The sequence below is a fragment of the Myotis lucifugus genome, unplaced genomic scaffold (assembly GCF_000147115.1).
Source record: "Myotis lucifugus unplaced genomic scaffold, Myoluc2.0 scaffold_27, whole genome shotgun sequence".
NCBI classification, from domain to species: Eukaryota; Metazoa; Chordata; class Mammalia; order Chiroptera; family Vespertilionidae; genus Myotis; species Myotis lucifugus.
This window is the reverse complement of record NW_005871075.1, coordinates 3,476,010-3,494,965: the sequence shown is the minus strand read 5'-3', so window position 1 is coordinate 3,494,965 and position 18,956 is coordinate 3,476,010. Positions and strand designations below refer to the sequence as shown.

At 37.8% G+C, this 18,956-nt stretch overlaps 1 protein-coding gene across 3 annotated transcripts in view; it reads left to right on the top strand.

The window, feature by feature from the left end:
• NSMCE2 (NSE2/MMS21 homolog, SMC5-SMC6 complex SUMO ligase) overlaps positions 1 to 18,956 on the top strand; it is a 218,262-nt gene that overhangs the window by 75,315 nt on the left and 123,991 nt on the right. For all 3 annotated transcript variants that reach the window (XM_023751936.1, XM_006086304.3, XM_006086305.3), the window contains one exon: positions 3,658 to 3,811. In XM_023751936.1, the coding sequence (XP_023607704.1) occupies positions 3,658 to 3,811 (154 nt within the window). The remainder of the gene's footprint in view (positions 1 to 3,657; positions 3,812 to 18,956) is intronic.

Here is an 18,956-nt window from a genome sequence, read left to right as displayed (position 1 = left end):
TCAGGTCCTGTATCTAGGGCTTTGTCCTTAGGGAGGGGGTGGCCTGGGATCTAATAGATCCTCTCTTCCCCTCCCAAAGTTCTTGGAGGTACTTTAAATTTGTCCTAGAAAATGAGGGCTATCCTTCCCTTTTTTAGACTTCATAACACTTATTATCAGCTACCAACCAATGGCTTTTTTTATTTCCCTCTTGGGATTATGTATCTGTTTCTCTTGAAGATACAAACAAAGCAAGAAACCATTAAAAATATAGTTGATCCCCATGTAGTGCATTGTTTTAAACAGATAATGAATTTGATATTTTGCAGGCTCTCGTTTTTAAAGCTAGAGTGCAGTAATTCTTTTTGCAGTGTGTAGCTATGCCAACTGTAACATCAGATTTCCAGAGAAGATATCTGCTGCTATGAATTTATGTGCTGTGCAGCAGTTCTCTTGAGGTTCTGGCTGTGGGGAAGAAAAGTTCTCTGAATCACTAAATTTGGTTTATTCAGGTTTTCCTAGTCATATTTCAGATTGCCATGCTGTCAACCTCAAAATGCTTTTCCCTCTATCTTCCCTCCCCCTTCTCTCCATCTCTTCAGCTGTGGTTGTAGTTAAATTAGGAAAATTAAGTATGTTGAGTGAGTTAGAGACTGTGTTGAAAAAGAACATTTGCATTTACTGACCATCTGCTCAGACCAGATCTTTTCTGATCACCCCAGATTAAATAATAATTTGACTCATTAAAGACCTGGAGAAGGTTCATCTGTATGCCTGCTTGTAGTATTACCATTAACATCTCAGGTGGATGTGAGTTGGTTATATTTTATAAATCCAGAAAAAGAGACTATGATTCCTTTCAAAGAACTCATAATTTATTTTCTATATCCACTTTGAACTCTTCATGCTGCAATCTTGAACTTGTTTCATCTTGTTCTATTTAGTGTAGGGGTAGAGGCTAGTAGTCACCATGTGTAATAGCTCTTATTCCTGAGACTTAAAGCATTAATAAATTGCCTTTCTACCTTCTCTTTTCCAAATTGAGCTTTATTGTTTCTTTAGCCTTACAGGACTTATTAAAAAAAAACTTTTAAAAATATATTTTTATTGATTTCAGAGAGGAAGGGAGAGGGAGAAGGAGATAGAAATGTCAGTGATGAAAGAGAATCATTGATCGGCTGCCTCTTGCACACCCCCTACTGGGGATCCAGCCCACAACCCAAGCATGTGCCCTTGAATGGAATCCAACCTGGGACCCTTCAGTCTGTAGGCTGATGCTCTATCCACTGAGCAACACCAGCTAGGGCTTATTTAAATTTTTAAATTACATATAAGACTTGTCATTAAAGCCTCTCTCTGTTTCCACAACTCTCTTTGCTGGTGGGTCCAGCACTGGTAGAGTTTCATCAATGCAATGAGAACACAATTAATTCCTTCACTCTGTACTATAAATATAAATTTAGGCATTTTGATTTTATACTTAATTTTCATTTTTGATTTAGCTAATTAAAATGCATAGCAATTAAGCAAGATTATATCAATACCAATAATTTTTTGTATCTATCTTGCAGTCTTAGCATTGCTTCTAACTAACTGGATGATAGTAGATAAATCATTTAACTTCTTTCTATATCATATTATTTGCTTATGAAATTGGAGAAGGTAGGTATCAAGGTTAGATGATCTCCAAGTTATCTTCCAGCTCAGAAAGTGTATTTTATGCTCTAATAATTATTAACAGTTGATAAAATGTGGGTTTTAATGGGTAAATCTATTTGGAGTGAATCAGATTAATTCCTTTAAAATATATTGAGTACATATGTATTGAGTACTATCTACTATGTGCTAGGTGCTGGCAACACAGTGATAAATGAGACATTTTCCAAAGAGTTTACATGTTATTAGGGAAAAGAAACATGTAAAAATAAGTGCAATCGAATATTACTGGGGCTGTGGAAGAAATCTGTCCAGAGCGTATCAGGGCACATGGGAGAATTTGGTGAATTTTGCTTGGTGGCAGGAGCATCAGGAAAAGGCCAGTGATTCAAGGGACCCATTATGAAGGCCTGAAGAAGAGCCACTGCAGAGAAGTGGGGGCCAGCAGCGATGGGGGTGGGTCATGTGTGAGGATGAGGAAGCAGAAACAGTGGGTATAGATGATTTTTTTTCAAGGATCTGGACTTGGAGAGAAAATAGCAGGGGAGTGGGCAGGGATTAAAGAGGTTGTTTGTTTTTAAATATGGGTGTAAAGAACCAATTTAAAGGCTTTGGGGAAAGCACTTACAGGGGAAAGTTTGCTCTGAAGGAGATGAAGATGGAATTCAGAATGAACTTGAGAACAAGGTTGAGGATAGATAGAGGGACACAGATGAATAGATGTGTGATAAAGCACTCATAGCAAAACATTAATTGTGGCATCCAGGAAGTAGATGAATGGTAAAATACAATGAATTTTTTCAAGTTTTCACATTTGAAATTTTTATAATAAAATATTGGGAGGAAAACCAAGAACATAGATTGAGAATTTAGCTTTGAACAGAATAGGAGACATTTATTCCTTGTTGTGGCAGCAGATGGTGAAGTTCAAGGTTAAAGTGTCAACTTCTTTTGTGAGGTCGCAGCCACTCTCACCTGCTGATGCAGAGGGCCAGAAAGGAGGAGTGATGAGAATGGAGGGTGGAGTGGCTGCAGGTGAAGCAGGGGAGGGCACCCAGCAGACCTGGGTTAAAGGAAGAAGTGGTGCTCAGGTTCTGGTGCAGTGGAGCTCACAGCATTGGGCTGTGTGCCATTTTTCTCCAGTAGTTGTGGGGAGAAGGCAAGTTAGGGCACAGTGGAATACTACTCAGCCGTAAGAAAAGATGAAATATTGCCATTTGCGACAACATGGATGTATCTTGAGGGTATCATGCTAAGCAAAATAAGTCAGAAAAGGACAAGAACCACATGACTTCACTTATGTGAGATATAAAACAGAAAACAACAGTCCTAGCTGGTTTGGCTCAGTGGATAGAGTGTCATCCTGTGGCCTGAAGGGTGCCACGTTCAATTGTGGTTAAGGGCACGTACCTCGGGTGCAGGCTTGATCCCCAGCCCTGGTTCAGGCTCCCGTGGGAGGCAACCAATTAATGTGTTTCTCTCACATCAATGTTTCTCTCTCTCCCCCTCCCTTTCACTCTCTCTAAAATCCAATGGAAATATCCTTTGTGAGGATTAACAAAAAACAAAAACAAAACAGAAATCAACAAATGAACAAACAAAACAAATAAAAACTCATTGACACAGATAACAGTAAAGTGCTTATCTGGGGGTGGTTGAAAAGGTAAAGGGGGTGATGGAAGGAGATTGAACTTGGGGTGATATATTACAGGATTGTACACTTGAAACATATATAATCTTTTTAACTAATTAACATTAACTAATGTCACCCCAATAAATTTAGCAAAAAAAAAAAAAAGAAGAAGAAGAAGAAGAAAGCGATGAGTAGATGGGATGAATGATTCCCTCCATTTTTCCCAGCAATCTGTCCTGGAACAAGTCCCAATCACTTTGGTTCTCTAGTGAGGGGATTCTGTTTTCTACCTAATTGTATTTTCATTTGAATGAGATGAAGTAAAAATAATGTTACAAAACTGTGTTATTGATAACATTTAACTAAGATAATTTTATTGTCATTGTCAGGTAAAAGAAGAACGTCCAGAGAATATACCAGATCTAAAGTTATTAGTGGAGAAGAAATTTTTGGCTTTACAGAATAAGAATTCTGATGCAGACTTTCAAAACAATGAAAAATTTGTGCAGTTTAAACAACAGCTGAGAGAACTGAAGAAGCAATGTAAGTCAGCATGCTTTGCTTTGCTTTGGCTTTTTGAAATTAGGGAACTGACTTGATGGACAGTCCCAGAAAGCTGATTTTATGAAGTTTGCTTATCTGCTTGGCTTGATCCTCTTCCTAAATGGCTTTTTATTATTGTTGCAATTCTGTGTTTTGTCTTAACTTTTGGTTCAAATCAGCCTGTCTGTTTCTGAAAGCCAACAGTTTCCACAAAGTGCTAAGAAAATTCCCTACCAGCTACAGAAATTTACACTGTGTTGTCCCCGTGTTGGGGAGGGGAATGGGGGGAAAAATAAAACTGAAAATTATTTTATTAAAATAATAAGGGTGTTTTTCAAATTTTAAACTGCTGTGCCAAGCTTTAAAATAACTATACTTGATTCTAGTTTTGTTGCTTTGGGATAGTAGAAACAATGTTTATTCAGACTATATTTTTTCTTCTCAAATATGGACCAAAATTCTCTTGATCCCTCTATCTTTGTGATAGTATAAATTCCATGTGATTTTGAAATTTATTGCCTTCCTAATCAACTTTATTGTACTCAGGTTTTTTAATTAACATAATTTTTATTTTAAGATGAGAATGGGGAAAATGATTTATCATATAAAAAAACGTTTTGTAGACAGTACTTGCCAGAAGCAATACATCTTTTCTACTCAGTGAAGTACACATATCCTTGTTTTCTTTTTTTCCCTGAAATTCACATACCGATTTTATGTAATTTGATTGTTTTTACCTTGGCATCAGTTGTCTTTTTTTCTTTTTGGCTTGAGGCACTTTTATTGCTTAAAGAATTGAAGAGTGGAGTAAGTCAGTTTTTTAAAAACTTAAGTTTCACATCGCCTTCATTTGCATACACATGGAACAAGAGGAATGTTGTATGATACGACATACCAATTTATGGCTTTATTTTGTACTAAGTATAGGGATTCGTGTTTTGAAATAGGCTTTCTTTTAAATATAAGCATTTTCTTTAAGTTGATGCTGAGATCTCAAAACTAACTGAGGAAGCTGGCTTACTTTTGTCTATTTTACAGATTAAGTTTCACAATTTGAAATGTTTTGCAATCATGGTGAGACTTTTGCTTTTACTGTAGATTTAAACAGTAAGCATTTCCCCACATTTTAAGGCTATTTTCTGTTCTTCATTGAGCATCACAACTACCAAAATCTTTCTAATATAATTTGCACTGTTGCCCAAATGAGTAGTAATCCCCTAAACAGGTAATAATTTGCTAGTGGCTTTCTGATCTTAAAGATGGTAGTGAATTTCAGTTTTGGTGTTGTTCAAAATAGCCAAAAGTGTTTTATTTTACTAGTTGGAGCCAAAATCACAAATTATGGCAGATTTAGTATCTGATTATAATTCCTTTTATTTTATTTTATTTTGAGTATTTTATAATGCAGGTTGAAGATAAATATCCTAAAATACAAATTTCTTTTTCGGTATTTACAAAGTTATTATTCCATAAGAGATTTTTAGAGTCATATACTTGTGGCAAAACACTTTCTAGTTAATGTATAATTCAACAAAATGATTAATGTTGGAAATCATAGTTACTGTTTAAATCTCTCTAAAATTAGGGTTGGGGGTTGGGGGCCAGACAAGATTCCCAAGGCCAGCAGTACACATCATTTGGATAGACAGGTCAACCTTATGACAAAGTTAATTTATATCGAAAGAAATGCTTCCCTATATAAGGTTTCCTTATATGGTAACACTGGAAATAAGACCACTTTTCCTCTTATTTCCTAAAATATTCTTTAAAAAAATTTAAATCTCAACAGAACAAACCAAATGTTAATCCTCTCTTAAAGATGTTGCAAATACAATTGACTGTGCATTATCATTGGCACTGCCAATAAACTGGCATCAGGTCTGATGAATTTTCTTTCTTTAGATTTCAGGCTGCCCTGAGGGTTCCCACAGTTTTTGCGGGGCCAAGTCAAAGGGTCTCTGATTTATAAAGGAGCCAGTGAAATCTGTTTGTTTTGAGCTATGTTCTCATGGAGGCAAGGAATCCCAATACCTTTTTTTTAAGGTTTGAAAATACAAGCTAAGGAGAAATCGTTGCATCACGTTGCCTGTTTTGGCGAAGTAAAGGCTGATGTGTGTTTGTGGCCTGCATGTTTCTGAAGGTCCTTTCATGAAGATGGCCACCTTGTCTTCACCAGTTCATTATCCAAGAACATCAATTGCAGGGGATTACATTTTACCAAATCAGGATCTAATCAGAGAAATGCCAGGAAGCTCTTAGGTGGGGAGAAGTCAGGATGGAGACTGAAATCAGGTGGTCTGTCTGGTGGGTGGAAGTGCCGCAGGAATGAGTCAACCAGCTGTAGTCAGCAGTTAGTTCTCAAACTGTCTGCTCTCAAGATCCCTTTACATTCTTAAAATTACTGAGGGCCCCAGAGAGCTTTGGTTCACATGGGTTATAGCTACTGATATTCATCATGTTAGAAATCAAAACTGAGGAATTTAAAATATAATAATCCATTTAAAAATCAATAATAAGCCCATTACATGTTAACATAAACAGCTTTATGAGTATCTGAAATATAATAATGCATATAATAATACCATAAAGAATTAGTGAGAAGAGAGACGCTGTTTTACATTTTGGCAAATCTCTTCAATTTCTGCCTTAATAGAAGGCAGCTGGACCCTTGTACTTGCGTCTGTGTTCAGTCTCTTGTCATTGATAACACGAAGAAAATCCGGCCTCACAATCACACACAGGGAGTTGGACTTGTTGACTGGATCTTGTAGAGCACCAGAAATTCTCACTTTGAAAATCTCAGAGCCAGGCCAAGGGTCCATGAACTGCAGCCTGTGGGCCAAATCCAGCCTGCCTCCTGCTTTTCTGTGGCCTGCAAGCTAAGAATGGCTTTTTAATTTTTAATTGGGGGTGGGAGGTGGGGATCAAGAGGAGAATCCTTTTTTTGTGATATGTGAAAATGGTATGGACATTCAGACTCTAGTGTCCACAAGTGAAGTTTATTGGAATATAGATACATTTATTTACAGATCGTCTGCGGTGCCTCACACTGCAGTGCAGAGCTGTGTGGTGTGTCAGAGACCACCTGACCCACAAAGCTCATATTTATAATATGGCCCCTTTCAGAGAAGTTTACTTACGCTGGTCTAAACCATAATCAGAAACAACGGCAACTTTTTGTTCCAGGTGTGTTTTTTTAAACCTGAGTTTTTTCCATAAATACCATACATTTGTCTCCATCACTCAGAACACTTTGAGTTGATGTTCTGAGATAAATAAAAGGCAGAGTCCTGGTACTGGGAGAAGACAGTATATACACACGTGAAATAATGTGAGAAGCTTGAATGGCAGTTATCAAATGAAAAGCAAAGAAAGGATGTCAAAAACAAATGTAATACAATGTGGGACCTAAATGAAGAGAGTCAGGGTAAGTAATGCAGGTTTTACCTGGGTGGCTTATCTTGCCAGTCAGTTGATAGGGGCTGCCTGGAGCTGTATTTTCAAGAAGATTCTGAGGCTGGGTTCAGACCCAGCAGGAAAGAGTGTGTGAAGGATTATGGTGGGAAAGACGCAGTACAGATACCTAGTATTTACCATCCCTAGAATGCAAGCGTAACAGATACACTCTACTTCTTTGAAGATGTGATTACTCTAAAGGTAACATCCTTCAGTAGCACACGGTATTTTTTTAGTAATTACTTATGTCTTATGGGTATTACCAGGCATTAGATCCAATCTCTTTGGACAAATCATTTTATCCCTGGGTTCCAAGTGTCCTGTATATTAGAGAGATTATGTCTGCCCTATTTACTTCTCAGGATTATTACTGAGATCTAATGAGATAGTGGATCTTGGCAGCCTCTTAAAGGCTTACTTTAGATTTAAGTTATTATTGAGAAAGAGCTAGAACAGTGTAGTGGGAAGAATATGAGCTTAGCAGCCAGAAGTCCTTGGTTTGAGTCACTTAATGTATAGCCTGGTCTTCCTACCAATGTCACCCATTTTTCTGAGTTGTAATTCTTTGAGTCATACAGAGCAAGATTGTCTGAAGATAATGTGTATACTTCTAGACAAATGACTATGATGGTGGTGGTGATGATAACTGAGTTAGGGAACAATTTCGCAGAGAAGAATTCCATTTTCCTAAATGATAATCATGTTCTTACTAACCCAAGTTGTGAAATAAACAGTATGATTTGGTTTAAGGCTTTAAGATGTAGTCAGACTTTTTTGGATGAAATTATTTTAATTTATCTAAACAATATGTTCAGGTAATGCTCTCTCTTCCTTGCCTTTTTCACTTACACTGTCTCTACTGTTGCAACCTGTGATTTTCTGCAATTTTAGCATCAGGAGAACTTAATTAGAATGTGCCTACACCTCTGTATAGATTTCTCAAGCCATTAAGCAATTTTCTGGCATCCTTTATTCATTTCCCTGTTATATGATTAGCAGGCATAAGAAGTTTTAGTACAGGTCAGCAAGGCAGAAGTTAAGGGCATCAGACAAGAATTGGTACTTAGAAATCTTCAAAATATAAGGGCTTCACTTTGTGGTCAAAAATAGAATTGACTGTGAATTTGAGATCTTTAGTATTAAAATAACCTTATATAAAATGTCATTTTGTTGCTACTTTTAAAGGTTAAGAGTAAAGAAGAACATGCCGTTTTTAAATGCAAATATGCTATTTTGAAGATGTTCATAGATTTAACCATATACATGTTTAGGTCATATGTGAGAAATGCAGAAAATAAGATATGGAGATATTTGAATCCATGAGGGAATCTTAGAAATCAATTTCAGTGACAATAACATTTGTTTTATATTTATATTTATATTTATATATATATATAAATTTATATTCTAATCTTTTAATTATATGGACTCACAAATTAACTGTGTACCTTCCCCTTTAAGCATGCTCAATCTAGATCTCGAAACTGATAAAATAGGGTGTGACGATTCACTTCCCTCAAGGATCCCATTAATAGGGAGTTCCTTGGGAACGTGACATGCCTTCACTTTGCTGTTCCTAATGGGGTGCTTTCCCTTTCCTTCAGCATCTATTCAAAACCACAGGTAGTTCCTCGAGGGCTGGGGCTTTTGTGTTTTACTTACTGCTATATTCCTTGAACTTCAGCATGAGATCTAGACATAGCATCTATAGCCCAGGTCCTTGGTGTTCACAAGAATTTTCAGAAGACCAGAGACTTGAGATCTCATGCCCTGCCTAAAGGAGACACTGCCACCATGCCAGTCTGTTGTTGCTGGCATGGCCAGATCTTCAGGTTCTTTTGGAAAACCCAGAAATCTAGCTGATTGGTTAGCAGATTTTCAAAACACTGTGCAAACAAAACAATCAGTTTGTGACCTTTGATTTAACCTCATAATTTAGTGCCTTGTTGTGCAATTAATGCTGACATTAGCATTAATTTGGCCAATTAACAGATTATAATTTCTTCAGAGAAAGGGGTGGTTTAGCTTTTAAGATACTTCAAAGTAAGGCCATAATGTGCATTCTGTGTCATTTGGGAATGTAGAGTGGAAGCCTCATGGGTTCTGTGGAGAAGTAGGTGGAGGTTTTGTGGTGAGGAGCCACGTGTGGGAGCCCCTAACCCAGATGCTGACGGACACTGGGGAAGATTATAGAGAAGATTCGCACCTTTGCAGATTGGGAAGGTGTGTGTGGGTTTTGAGACCTGGAAGAAAAGACATGAAGACACAAAGGTACTGCCAAGAGGGAAAATGTTTGGCTGTGCCTAGAAGTATGTTGAGTGCATTTAAACTGGGCAAAGTGTTGACCAACCTGACTTAATCCTGATAGATCCTCCCACCTCTAAATATGTCTTTTCCTAAGGTGTTGCTGTCCATCCAAACACTGTGTATTGCTGGTTGGCAATTAACCAAAACCCAAGATCCTTTAAGGCAGGAGTATAGTTCTTACTCATCTCTATATTCCTTTTGTTCCTCACATAACCAGAGTTCAGATAATATTTACAAAACAGAATTATTAACTAGAAAAAGAGGGTCAGAACCTAGTTAAGGCAGTCTGGTGCTAAAACTCCTTTTCCCTTCAGTAATTTATCATCAGTAAAGAAGAGAAGAAGAGGAGGAAGAAAATTAGCATTTATAGGGTTGAGATCTGAAAACAATCCTTTAAATTGCTCAAAAAAGTCAACATAATGATTTTGTGTACACAGTCCTCTACAGTGATGTGTTGGTGCAAATGTATTGTGCATATAGCAACAGACAGTTTTTTAATAACAGTAGCATATGCTCAGGAATTGAGGGTGGCTCACTTCAAATGTGACTGCTTAGAAGAATATGTAACAAAATTTATGAAAAATTCAGTTTTCTGGCTCTTCTATAGACAGCTTTGTCATCTCTGTGGCCCTCAGTTGGTCTTCATTTTATTCCTTGTTATTGATGAAGCCATCTGTATGACCATAATTATTGGGAAATGCTAAAAACCATACATTTCACAACAGAGATTGACCTTTCAGGCTGGATTGCATCCCTGGCCTGAGGACTTATGCTCATTGAGTGAAATTCTGTCCTATGCAAATTTTTCATTCCTTGTATATTTGTTTCTATCCCTCTTCCTCTTCTCTGAGTCAGCCTCTGACTGACTCTCTTCTGTGTCTCTTTTCCTCCTTTCTGCTTTCTTGGTATTTCTCACCCCATACTGTTTCTCTTTCCCAAATGTCTTTATTTACATCAGTGAAGCTAAATGGTACCCTCCCCACCTTAATGATGAAGCTGCTTCAGAGAAGTACAGTGATATTTCCAAGGTTATGAAGCTAGTAAATCGTCGAACCGGCAGACAGGGAGTGCCAGAGATAGAGGCGGGCATCAGGGAGGGTTGTGACTATCCTCCTCCTTCTGTTTTATTTAATTTAATTTCCAGAAATGTTTATATTTTAAAGCAGATTGGGGCACCAAATAAGTAATTGAATAAGTGAAGAAAAATAGATTAATGCAAAATAGATGGACTCTGTCATGTTGGAATTTTAGTCAAGGCCCTATCAGGGAGCTCCTTTGTGGTGAGAAATTAGCTTTTCTATATGCCCTTTATAATGAGCAATAAAGATGTCAGTCTACTCAGCCTTCACCTTAGATTTGCCCTAGTCCTTTTGGAAATTAGTAATAATAAAAGTAATAGCCAGGCTTTGTATGGTGCCTAGTCCACGTGGTACTTACTGAGTGCTTATTGAATTGATGAGTAACTACAGGCAGCATTGATTTGAGTGCCTACCTGTGCACAGCATATGGAGCTTACATTCTTTATATTATTGTTGATTTCTCGCAACCCTACAAGGTAACTATGCCCATTTTATAGATTAGAAAATATGCAAAGAGAAGTCATATAACTTCCCTGAGTCCATAAGTGCTGAAACTCAAAGCTCATGTTGTTTCCCCCATGTATTATACCAGCTCTTGAAAACACTCCCATGTGGTCCTCTTTTCTCTCAATTTAGGTGTTCCTTTCATCTCTTGAAAAATTGATTTGTCGTAGGGCTCTTGAGTAGAGAACAATTTGTTTGGTCCTCCATGGATCTGCCTTGATGTGCTCCAGTGACAATGAGAGACTTTCTTGCTGGGTCACTTCCATTCAGAGGTCAGGGGTAGGAGTCATATCAGACATTAGGTAGTAATTTATTACTGTGTGCCCCATCTTGCCTTCGAAGTAGCCCCTAGAAAAATATGTAGTTGTTTTATAGGTAAAGTCTCGTTTTATAGGTAAAGACATGAGATTCGTAAAAGGTAAGTGGTTTGCTCAAGGTCACAGAGGAAGTTGAGAGAGACTTAAAACTGGGCCCTCCTTTTCCAGATCCTATGGTTTTGGCATTACCAAAAAATTCAATAAGTAGTATCTAAGAATGCTACTTCCGGTGTGAATAGTTGCTGTGTTATGCCAGAGAGGAGTGGGATATTTATTGCACTACAAGCTTAGAACAAATTCTATGAAATTTATTTCAAACGTAACAACAATAGCCCCATACACCATCTCTCTTAATCTTTGTGACATCAGTGTGCAGGAGAGGAATGCATGAAAAATGCAGGTTCTGTTTTTAGCAGACTGGATCCTGGAGGTGACATATTTGCCCTGTGTCTCATAGTCAGGAGATCACAGGGATAACAAATTCGTTCCCAAGGAAAGGGGAAGCTTTAGAATGAGAGATGGCTATAATTAAAGTTATTAGGAAAGAAAGGTTCAGTTATCAAGGGAGAAATGAGTCAGCAGCAAGTTTAAACACAAACTGTGAGCTGTGGATGTCTTGTGGTGACTTATTTTGAGAGAGTGTGATGCCATCGGTCCTCAGAAAGCAACCTGAACCTGGAATAGGGAGGCCGAATCATAAGCGTCCTGGGACGATATACATCATACTTCAGAAAATAAATATCTTGTCAAGTTATTCATTTCTGAGCTTGGAAGGATTTAAGTTTCATAATTGTTAGATGCATATAATGGGTGTCCTTTTGTAGTTGATACCTCCCCCATTTCCAGCCTCTGGCAACCAGTGTTTTGTTTTTGTCTCCATCATTGTAACTTTTCCCAAATGTGACATACATGGAATCATACAGTAGACAGACTTTTACGTGGCTTCTTTCACTGAGCAGAATGCATTTGAGATTCATCCATAGTGTTGCTACTATCATCAGCTTGTTGCTTTGTGTTGCTGAGTAGTATCTCATCCTGTGGATGTACCATAGCTGACTTATCTAGTCAGTAGTTGAAGGACATTTCGGTTGTTTCGAGCTTGGGGGCATGATGAATAGAACTGTTAGAAAACAGTCATGGTTTTTATGTGAATATAAGTTTTAATTTCTCTTGGGTAAATATCCAGGCATGGATGGGATTGCTGGCTCGCATGGTGAGTATGTTTAACTGTAGGAACTGCCAGGCTGTTTTCCAGTGTGGTGTACCATTCTGCATTCCCTCACCAGCATTTGGGTATTTTGGGTTCGTTTTTTCATTTTAGCCTTTCTAATAAGTATGCAGTGGTATCTCACTGTGGATTTAATTTACATTTTCCTGATGACCAGTGAAGCATGAAGTTCCTATTTTATATTTAAAATTTTCATATAATGTTCATGTTTTTCCTATTTGTGCATCTTCTACACATATAACTTAATTCATTCAAGAAACACTTAAGAGGGTCTGCAACAGTGGTTCTCAAAGTGTGGTGCCCGCCAGCAGCAGGAGCACCACCTGGAAACATTGAAAATGCAGGTTTTCTGGGGCCACCCCAGACCTTCTGAGTCTGAAACCATGGGGGTTGGGCTGAATTTTAACAAGTCCTCAGCTGAATGTCATACATAAGAGTTTGAGAGCCATTGGTTTACAGTTGTGGCGCTCACCCATCACTTGATATCTAGTGAACTGACTATCACTTGATATCACTGTGAACCTTAAAAATAAAAATGAGAGCTCCATCCTCACCTCCAGAGATTCAGATTTTGTTGGTGTCTGGTGGGGCTCTAGGCATTTTTTAAGTTCCTCAGGTCGTGTTCATATACAGTCAGGGTTGAAAATAACTAACCTATTAAGGGTCATTTAGCGAGGTATTCTAGAGGCTACAAGTCTGACTTCTCGTTCCAGGTCTCATGCGGTTTATTAATAGGGAACATTCATTCATACATAGCATAGCGAGGCACTCATAAGTTCCTTGGTAATTACCTAAAGAATTAAGTTGTACTCAGTGTCCTGGGTTTCAGTACAGGGTTGAGCAAGAGTAGGTTTACAGTTGTGAGGACACAGAACACAAAGTTTATTCTTGTATTATTACTTATTAATGTATTGTTTTCCATGTGAACAACTGTATAGCTACTTTTGTATAAATTAACTCTATCCTTCTGTGTCTAAGAACCTCTTTTTTATGCTTCATGTTGTACTTAGCATTCATTCACTCATTCATTCAACACATGTTTATTGAGTATGCTGGGAATACAGGTGTGAACAGACCGACAAGTGTCTATTTATATGCATAATTGATAGCCTTAATAATGATCATAGATAGTTGTGTGTTTGTTATACTGTCCTTCAGAGTTAGTCACCTTGTATTTGTTAAAATTTATATTAGTCATGAAATCCTATTTTGTAAACTCCTTTATGTAATCACTTTAGCTATGTTGATAACAGTGTTAAGGATGGAGACTGTCCAGGCCTGGAAAGATCCTAGAATTTGGAATCAGAAAATAGAAATTCAGATTCTGGCTCAACCATGGAGTAGTTTGTGTGTTTGTGTTGTTGTTTTTTAAATAAAATCAGTGGAATTTTACTTTTCTGTAAAGTATGTGTAAAATTAACAATAATTAATAATACCTAATTCACAGAGTTGTAAAGGATTAAATCAGATATTTAAAAACAAAAAGTGAAAGTATGTTACAAACTTGGTATACTCCCCAAATATTAGTTACTTACTCTCTTTTTGCTTGCTTAAAGGCATTTCCTTTAATCGTTTTTACTTCAAGGAATATACATGCTATGAGTTATTAATAGTTGGCATTAGTTTTTTACTTCAAGGAAACCAGCTCAGAGTGTTTTAGCTATTTTGTTAAAGCATTAAGACATTTTAGTGAAGGATAAAATATTGCTCGACTTTCAAGTGAGTAAGAAATGTTCTGCCGTGGACAAGGGTGTGAACAAATGTTGATAAGGTGACAAATAAGTTTTCAGTGCAGTATTGGTTTTGGCAACCTTTGTGTGATAGGGAAGTAGAAAGCACAGTACTGTTCACATCATGAACCGGCCTGTGTCTGATGAAATGTATTTCTTTTGAGCAAATATAATAGCCGATGTAATGGAGCTGCAGCTATCATTGCGTGCTCTATGGGCCTCTAATATGCTGGGGGTTCTCTTATGGGTATGCACTGGGTTGATTGGAGAGCATCTGCTCTGCTGTTTGAGCCCAGTTATTTAAGTTAGCTTTTTTCCTAATCAACTGATGACATATTTTAAAAATATTTTGTAGTGAACAGGCACCTCCTATATGCAGAGCACTTTGCTAGGCACAAGGGACATAGGCAAGTAGTTAATGTCTTGGGTGTGAGAGATAGAGGACACTGTTCACTTGAGATTGCAACTTCTTAGAACTTGATGTGCAAAATTTGGGGAAGAAATGAGAGTAGGGGGTGGTGGTGAAAGGTGTTGAGTAGCATTTTCTAAAATAAATGGTCAGCTTATTAAAAATAATAAAATGCAGTTTTCAGAGTTGGATAAATTAATCTATTATCTTTATCATGGGATTTCTTCGTCTTCATTATGTATTTGCCTTTGGTTAGAATGTCAGTTCAGTAAGAGCAGGTACTTGTCTGCCTTGATTGCTACCCTCTGCGGTGCCTAGAACAGCACCTGGCATGGATCCAGGGCTTCCTATATATTTGGGGAATGAATGAAAGACTACCAAAGGAGTTAAAGCCTAGTTCAAGGAACTTGTCCCCCATGGGACAAATATTCCATGGCAGGTACTTGGACACACACTCCTCCTGGGAATGAGAGGATGGGGTGAGGCCTTGTGACCCTTTCTCCAGGGTCCCCTTGGGCGTCAGCTGTGCTCTGAGTACAAGTGCGGTTGCCAATTGGCTGGAGGTGTTCCCAGACCTTGCCCGGTTTGACCATTGGATGCTTACCTGACTGGTGGAAAGTACTTCCTTTCTGTTTCCCTAGGGGGACACTATTTTTTTTTACTTTATTTCAGTTACATAAAGCAAGAAATTTACAAGTCAGACTCCAGAACTTTTAATTCCTGCCCCCAGCCATCAGCCTTAACCTCCATCTCTCCTGTTATGTGGTATTTTTGGTCCCCGCTCAAAGTATTAGGTTGACAATGCTTCTTACACTTGATAGGGTTAGAGTCAAGATAATATAATTGTAACTCATTTAGGTATATTTTCCTTCTCCATCAGAGCTTTATTTTTACATTTATCAAAAGCAGAAAAATTATTTCTCCAAAGAGACAATTAAGAACTTTCAGCCAATTAACAAGATATGCTGTCTAGTCCCATTCCTGAAAACCTCTACTAGTCCCTCCCCCATTTCCTTCTGCTGCTGCTGCTCTATTTGTGATTTTACCCTCAGCCTCCTACCTGCTTCCTGCTCCAGACTGGCCTCCCCCAGTTTCTGCCCGAGTGATTGATCATCCCAAAGTGCAGGTCTGGTCATGGTTGTCCCTCACGTGGCCCGTCCAGCCCTCCTGGCATAGAGGCCATCTGGCACTGGCTTCTTTTCCTCCTTCTCTCCCCTCTCCTCTCCAGCCCTTTGATCCAGACACTTGCAATTCCCTGGAAGTATTGTATTCTCTTTCACTTCCAGGCTGTCACACTCGCTGCCCTCTTCATGGCATGTTCTGCTTACCTCTCCCTCTCTTCACTTGGCGAGGCAAGCTCGTCCTTCTGCCTTAACACCGATATCCCTGGCTTCCCGGAGTCTTCCCCAGGATAGAGCAAGTGCACATCTGTAGTGTGGGGCCTCTTAAGAAGTCTGGATTTGGAGAGGCTTATCTCATAGCATGTGAGATGGTTCGGCAGGAAAAGAGGAATTTGAGGCCATGTTTGATGTAGCTTTGAAATATGATAATTATTTTGTTTAAATGGTATGCAAAATGGAAACCAATAATACTGACATATCCAATTTATAATCTAACATTTGAACATGTATTAATACTGTCTTTTAAAATAAAATATTCTGTGTCCACTGCTTTTGATGACAGTACATGCCAGCACAGACGTCTGAAACATACTAACTTTCTCATCTGACTCATTGGACTTGAATACAGGTTACCCCATGACCCCACCTCTAAACATAGAAAGTATATTATTATGTTTTCAGAATTCCAAGCTCTGAGAAGCAGTGAGTTATTCTTTGTGTTTGCTGTAATGGCCATTGGCCTGCAGCTGCATTCTGGTAATTGCATGGGCTGGAGACTGGAGGTCATCATTCGGGGAGGAGATGAAGAGGCCCTGAAGGAGGAGAGGGTTGGGAGAAGCATATTACAATTATAGGTTATAAATACCAGCCTTGTAGTTAGTAATACTCAAACTCTATCTGAGAATCAAGCTTAAGCTTTGTTAATACAATGATAATTTAAGATATCTGTAATCAATAAAATATTACAGGTACAGAATGTGTGCCATGACTCAAATTTGTGAAAATTTTTTACCAAAAAAAAAAAAAAATGAAGTGTTTAGGAATTTCGTTATCACATAATGTTAAATTTTAAAGCAGTGCAAATTTTACATATGTATTCTGATCCCCATTATTGAGCAAGGAAATACTGTAAACCATGAACAGAAGTAGAAAAAGACACAGGACATGAAAGACCAGTAAGTAATCCAGTTAGATCATAAGTATATGGCAGATAAGAGTACAAGGGTAAGTTGGGAGTGATTTGTGGAGTTATTTGTTGCCTTGAATAGGACAGTTTAATTAGTAAGTCATGGGGACATTACGTTTTTCATTAGGTGAGCCATTTGATTAGATTTGAACTTTAAGAAGATAAAATCATTGTGGTATATATGATAAATTGGGATGGAAACAGGTCTTGGTAAAGTGGTTCAATCAGGTACTGATGATATCCTGAATTACGATGGGGGAATTGGAAAACAGGGAATGCATACAAAAGGTGTGGTGGAGGTTAAATCTGTAGGACTTGCCAATTCGTTTAAAACAATAGGAGAGCCCAGCTGGCATGGCTCCCTGGTTGAGTGTTGACCTATGAACCAGATGGTCAGAGTTCGATTCCAGGTCATTGATGTTTCTATCTCTTTCTCTGTCTCCCTTCCTCTCTGAAATCAATAAAAATATATTAAAAATAAACAACAATAGAAGAATAAGGAGTTGAAGATGGCACTGGGGTTTCTAGTTTGAATAAATGGGGAAAAGATGATACCTCTAAAAGTACTAAGATATCTCATGGAAGAGCTGGTCTTTAAGTGGGGAGGATGACTTTAGTGTCAAGTATATTGAATTTAAGGGGCTGGGTTTGGGCATAGATCTTCAATAAATGGCTGGAGATGAGGAAAGCTTTGGTGTGAACCATGGCTCAGGAGAGGGAGAGAGGCTCTTCACATGCTCCCAGGCAATGGTCCGAGCTATGGTTGCAGACGGCCGTGCAAGGGGAAGAGTCCAAGAGGCTCTGAAGGAGAGGAAGAAAAGGAGGTGACAGAAAGGAAGGCTCGGGAGATGGAAGGAGGACAAGGGCTTTGGCGATAACAATATTCAAGGGAGAGTTTGTTTTAGTATCATTTTCTTCTTATAGTAAAATAAAGACAGGATTTCACTGTTTAAATGGCATTTATAGTACGTTGTGAATCCCATGACCTAGTTGATCTCATTGCCTTTCCTATGAATACAGTGATGCTTGGCTTATATTATCTAATTTGAATGTTAGCATGTGGTGAATTTTTGTAGAATTATTTGAAAGAAACTTTTCTACTACTGCAGTTATTTTCAGTGGCAGGAATTTTGAGAATTTATCATCACTTTTATTTCATTTATTTTAGTAGCTGGAAGGTGTGTTTGTTTCAGAGAGAATGGATCACAAGGCTTTTGTAAATTGAAAATTATATAACACATGAAAGTGTTTTGCAAAATCTTATTCGGATAAACGTAAGGCATATTATTATTCTGAGATTGGTACTTCTTTCAGGGTCACTAGTAAATCATAGATTATTTCCAGAGCCACCTGTCTTAAACTAAAAATTATTCTTATTTTTCATATTTCAAAATTCATAAACTAAATTTCATAATCTAATGCGATTTATAGGAGGTAGAATTAGCCATTGTTTTATGGGGGGGGGAGTTCCTACTCCTTGTAAGTAGTACTGACTTAAGAGTTTGCTTCACTGCTTATTTTGACTCTCCCAGAGTGAGTATTTAAAGCAATGAAGAGTAGAAGTCATACCCTACTTCAAGCAGCAAGCACATTGTGTAGTTAAATAAAAGAATTCTCACGATGCATAAGGAGATAGGGATGAGTTGTACTCATTTATTAGATAATGTGTTTTTTAAAAATCAGTCAAAAAGCTAGCAATTACTCTTTATTTAGAAATTGTGCTTTAATCATAATTAGAATTTTAATATTATTCAAAAGAAATATTAAACATTTAGCAGTGATTTTCATTAGCTATAAAGTGCAAAACT